The sequence below is a fragment of the Gossypium hirsutum genome, chromosome A04 (assembly GCF_007990345.1).
Source record: "Gossypium hirsutum isolate 1008001.06 chromosome A04, Gossypium_hirsutum_v2.1, whole genome shotgun sequence".
NCBI classification, from domain to species: domain Eukaryota; kingdom Viridiplantae; phylum Streptophyta; class Magnoliopsida; order Malvales; family Malvaceae; genus Gossypium; species Gossypium hirsutum.
Genome location: NC_053427.1, coordinates 4,596,763 through 4,602,299, shown reverse-complemented (window position 1 = coordinate 4,602,299; position 5,537 = coordinate 4,596,763). Strand labels below are relative to the sequence as shown.

Sequence of the window (5,537 nt, the reverse complement as noted above, 5' to 3'; positions counted from 1 at the left end):
GAAGTCAAATAAATAATTAAATAATAGAAATCAATTTTAATATATATATATATATATATATATATCAAACCAACCGTGTGCAACTATAAATACAGCTTTTCGGCTTTCCCATTTTGCCTTATTCGCCAACAAATTTTTTTAGATTAAATAAAAAAAGAAAGAAAAAATATTTTTTTTAAAAAGAGTATATTTTTGGTGGAGATTTTCAGAGGAATTCATCCATGGCAACCAAAGTGTATATTGTGTATGTATTATATTCTCTTTCGTTCTATCTTTTTAGGTGTGATTAACTTTTGGGTTTGATCTTTGACTGATTTCTACTTTGGTAGAGTTTGATTCGTGATTATTTTCTTTTTTTTTTCTGATATTTTCTTTGAATTTTTTATATAAGTTTCTTAGTTTCTTTTTTTTTTTCACTCTGCAACTGTATTTTTCTATACTTTTTTAGCATATAATTTAACAGAAAGCTAGGATTTTCAATTAGTTTTACAAATTAATTTTCGATCGTATAGTTGGGATTTGATAATCTGGAAAAATTCGATGTTTAATTTTCTGAGTTAGAAATTAATTTCCAGTTTGATGCCGGGAAATGCAGTGTCAATTTAGGGGTTCTTTTAATTTTTTTGTTCTTCCCGTCCGTTGATTTTTGTAGTCATATTGAGAAATAGCCTTTGAAGTGACAGATGCTAGTAGTTTCAATGTATTTTTCAATCTAATTTGTTTTGGGAATGTGATCAATGTAGCTATTTTATGATCAATAAGGTCAAGTCTTAGATTAAATCGTAGTGTTCAAATCGATTCTCATTATGCTCAATTTGATACGTTAGGACAGCTTTTAGTCAGGAAACCATGATTTATTAACCGGATCCAGCTTTTCTTTAATCAGTTTTGTTCCTTCTTTCTTGAAAATCTGTGTTGCATATAGATTTGAGTTGTTAACAAAAGCAATATATTTTGTTCTGGTTTGGAGATTTTACCTTTAAAATCCTTGTGTTTTCTGGGTTTTTCTTGTAATCATTAATTGTGCGTTAGTTACCTTATTAAAAATGAAATTTTATGTCCATTAACAAGGGATTTGTGTTCAACTGTCTGATATGGTTTGATAACTAAACCATATAACCCTTGTAAAGAACTTTTATTTGTTGAACAATAATATGGAGGTAGTCAGGTAGTTGTCGGTTTTGAATGGATCCTTTTGTTTACTCACCGACAAGTTGTCCGTTGTTCTTTAATCTTTAAATGCATGATGGTACTTGTATTAAACATGAAACTGTATTTGCATTAACAAGGGATTTGTGTCCAACTATCTGAGGTGATTTGATAACTAAAACATATAGGCCACCTCCCAAGTCACAGCTATTCCCTATATGTAAAATCATGCAATGTAGATTGTATATACTTGTAGACCTGTGGATGCTTTCGTTATATGCTTATAGAATTACATTTTATGTGGTTTGCCATGTCTTAGAAAGTACCAAATGTTGGACTTACATTTGGTATGCTTATAGAATTACTATATTACTGTAGAATGTAGATTGTATATACTTGTGGACCTGTGGATGCTTTCGTTATATGTTTACTTTGTGTCCATCTGTTCTGTCAGAGCTTACAAGCAATGGCATTTGTACTTTTCCTTTGCAATTAACTTGAGATAAATTTCATACCATCATTTGCATTCAATATTTGGCGTCTAATCGTTATAATAAGCTATTATGCAAGGCATAGCTTGTTCTTTAATTTAATGATTAGGTCCACCCTATGCAACTATTATCAAACACTAAATCTTCTGGTTTGATTTTGCTTTGCTATCAACTAGTAGTTTATGACAGCATTCACCCTACAGTCCTCTGCCCTGTATTTTTTTATAGTTGAATAGTGGTGTAAGTTAAGCTGGGTGAGTGGTACTGGCTTTATCTGTTATAGGAGAGTAGTAATGTGAGATGTTATCCGATATTAGGAATATATAGTATAGTTGCACCACGTTGGTTGCCTGTGTTAGAAAATGAAGTAGGTGTTGAGAGGACAAAGCTATTAGGAGAGATTTCAATTGTATTGCCTACCTATTGCAGCAGATTTGGATAAATTTTGATAAAATCTTCTCATTGCTGTTACAGATACTATTCCATGTACGGACACGTAGAAAAACTTGCAGAGGAAATAAGGAAAGGGGCTGCATCTGTTGAAGGTGTTGAAGCCAAATTATGGCAGGTAATAATGGTGCCCATATGCTGCTCTGGTTACAATTCATTACATAAACATGGTCTCAACTGTTTCATCTCGATCGAGATATTTCTCATTTAGTTAGTTTTTAAAAAAAATCATTGAACTCATTCCCTGTAAGAAATCTTTGTCAGCAGTCTTGTTACTTGTATATGGTACCGTCCATTAGTTATTAGAACTTGTGGTTCACTTGGTTTGCTTGTTTTTGTAGATGAAATCATTGCAAATATGCTTTAGGTTTTGCACGGCCCTCCTTGATTCGAGTCGTTGCATTTAATTTGTTTAACCGAGTTTTATAAAGCTCGGCTGTTGCAAATTCAGTTAGATAAGTGATTATGTTTGATCATCTGTTAAACATCATTTATGTGGTATAGGTCTCTGAGACTCTATCGGAAGAAGTTCTTGGAAAGATGAGTGCACCTCCAAAAAGTGATGTACCAGTTATTACACCGAACGATCTTGCTGAGGCCGATGGGTTTGTTTTTGGTTTCCCAACAAGATTCGGAATGATGTCCGCACAATTCAAAGCTTTTCTGGATGCAACCGGAGGTCTATGGAGAACTCAGCAACTTGCAGGAAAACCTGCTGGGATCTTCTATAGCACCGGATCACAAGGCGGTGGACAAGAGACTACAGCGTAAGTTTTCTTATATCGAAATGGAACAACGAAAACATAACTAGTATCTGAATCTATTTTTGGATTTTAACCACAGGTTGACTGCAATCACTCAACTCGTTCACCATGGGATGATATTTGTTCCCATCGGATACACCTTCGGTGCTGGCATGTTTGAGATGGAGCAAGTGAAAGGTGGAAGTCCATATGGTGCTGGAACATATGCCGGGGACGGATCAAGAATGCCGTCGGAACTTGAGTTGGCACAAGCTTTCCACCAAGGTAAGTACATAGCTGGCATCACAAAGAAACTCAAGGCAGCTGCCTGATTTGGATTTACTATAAAAACCACAATTTGTCTTTTCATTTTATTTTATTTTTTACATATATTGTACAAGTTTGAAAACAATAAATTCTTCATGTATTGCATGTATTGCATGTATGTGTGTTACACCTTTTAACCATACATTGGTTTCGATTAATGCCAAGTTTGCTCATATATTTTGTATTATTACTCGTCCGGACTCTGGTACGACAGTTCTTGAATGTAATGTGGATTTTTTTTTTCCTTTAGTATTTCTTTGGTTAAATTCTCCTATTAGTTCATATACTTTGTGAAAGTTCTGAATTTAGTCCCTTTACTTTAATTTGGTTGTTTTTAGTCATTTTACTTTTTAAATTTATAACTGTGACAAACATATTATCATGTATAATGCTATGTCAACTTGTTATTTTCATATATTACTCGCTAAAAAATCAGTTAATGGATTAAAGACAGTTACTTGAGTCAAGATTGAAATTTTAAAATTCAATAAGTACAAGGAGTTACAATGATGCAATTAGAGAATATGGATTAAATCTACGTATAGAGTAGGACTAATAATTGATTTTATCAAAATGGATTTAACTGCTACATTTTAAGTAAGGATTAAAACTTTTAAAATTTGAAAAAATATAAGAACAAAAGTATATGAATTTTTTGCTATCGAAATTTAAGTCTAGGGATGGGGAAATTGCAATAATACTTCCCAACTTTTATATGCCCCACTCTTTACCAGACAAAGTGATTTCGATTCAGAAAACTAGATCTTGAATGAATCTTGGCTGAATAGAAAAATACTCTTAAAATTACAAAAAAAAAGTAGTTAATTGATACATTTTTACCGCCTGAGTACTTAATTAAGAGAAAAAAAATGGGCTAATTCAAAAATAATCACCTAACTCTGATAACGGTTTTAATTTAGTCACCTAATTATAATATTTTTTTATTACTAAATGTCAAAACCATTTTTTAAAAAACGGGGAATCGACTTTTGAAAACGAAGATACGGAGTCGCCACCAATCCTTTTTGTGATGTGATTGGGTCACCTTATAAAACATTTTGGTCTACGAATTTTGAGAAAATAGGCTTGGGAGTCAGTTACGTATGAGGAAGGATTAACACCCCCAATACGCCCAAAATCAATACTTCATTGATTAATTTATGTCTTAATGTCGAAAATTAAAAATTTGAAAATATTTTAAAGTACGATCATCCTTTTTGAAACATTTGAGTAAATTAAACGTAAAGCCATAGCCCAGTATGGCAGGGCATGATTTTTCGAATTTTTTAAATACAGAACACTGCCTCCACTTTTCAAAACTTGGAGAAATTCAATAAGAAGGATATTCGAATGTTTGAATCGAACAAAAACCGAGACCCAATACGGTAGGGTACAATTTTCCGAGCTTCCATATATCGAAAATTGTCATTGTTTAAGAGAAAATTTAAAGAATAAATTGATTAAGAAGGATATTCGAATACTTAAATCGAATAAAAAATGAAACCCAGTACGGTAGGGCACGTTTTTTAAAACGATTAAGTATAGAAAATTGCCTTTATTAAAAACTATTTGGGAACAAAATGTTGAATAAAATACTTAAATCGAATAAAAAAAAGACACCCAATACGGTAATGCACGTTTTTTTTTTAAAACGATTAAGTATAGAAAATTGTTTTTATGTTAAAACAAGTTGAGAATACATTATGGAATAAAAGAACTAAAACGATTAAAATTTGGGGAGGAAAAAACGATAAATAATGATGGATGACATAGAAATGACAATATGCGAATCATGCTAACCCTATATTAATATAAAAAAAAGTTTTTAATAAATAATAAAAAATGGAAACAACAATAGTCATAAATATGATAATCTAATAAACATGACAATAATAGCAATATATCAATAGTATTACTCAATATAATAATAGTAAAATTAAAATAATATGATGCTAAGCTAACAATAATGATAAATAATAAATAATAATAAGTATAATAAATTATATTTAAAATAATTAACTTTTAATAAAATAGATAAAAAAATGAATATCATATAAAGATAATTTAAAAAAAAAGTAACCCAAAATCATAATAATGTACAATAGTAGTAAAAAAATGATAAAAATAATATAATAAATTAATGAGTTAACCGCCAACTTGAAAGATGTTCCAAGCAAAATACCCAAATAAAATATCAAGCTTTAAAATAAAATGAACAATAGGGAAGATAGGAAATTTTTTAAAACATTAGACACTACTATAGGGGTAACACTAAAACTTTTAAACAAATAATGGATATAAAACTTAAAAAAACATAAATAAGTAATATATTAAAACAGTATCATACGAATGAATTTTAAAATCAATGCCATAAAAT

The 5,537-nt window shown here is 30.6% G+C and overlaps 1 protein-coding gene across 1 annotated transcript; it reads left to right on the top strand.

Moving 5' to 3' along the window:
• The first annotated feature begins 221 nt into the window (after positions 1 to 221).
• LOC107940870 (probable NAD(P)H dehydrogenase (quinone) FQR1-like 1) lies at positions 222 to 3,165 on the top strand. Its single transcript, NM_001327443.1, is given in 4 exon segments — positions 222 to 244; positions 2,115 to 2,208; positions 2,595 to 2,857; positions 2,934 to 3,165. Coding segments are annotated over 4 exon segments (612 nt in total).
• Positions 3,166 to 5,537: the final 2,372 nt, after the last annotated feature.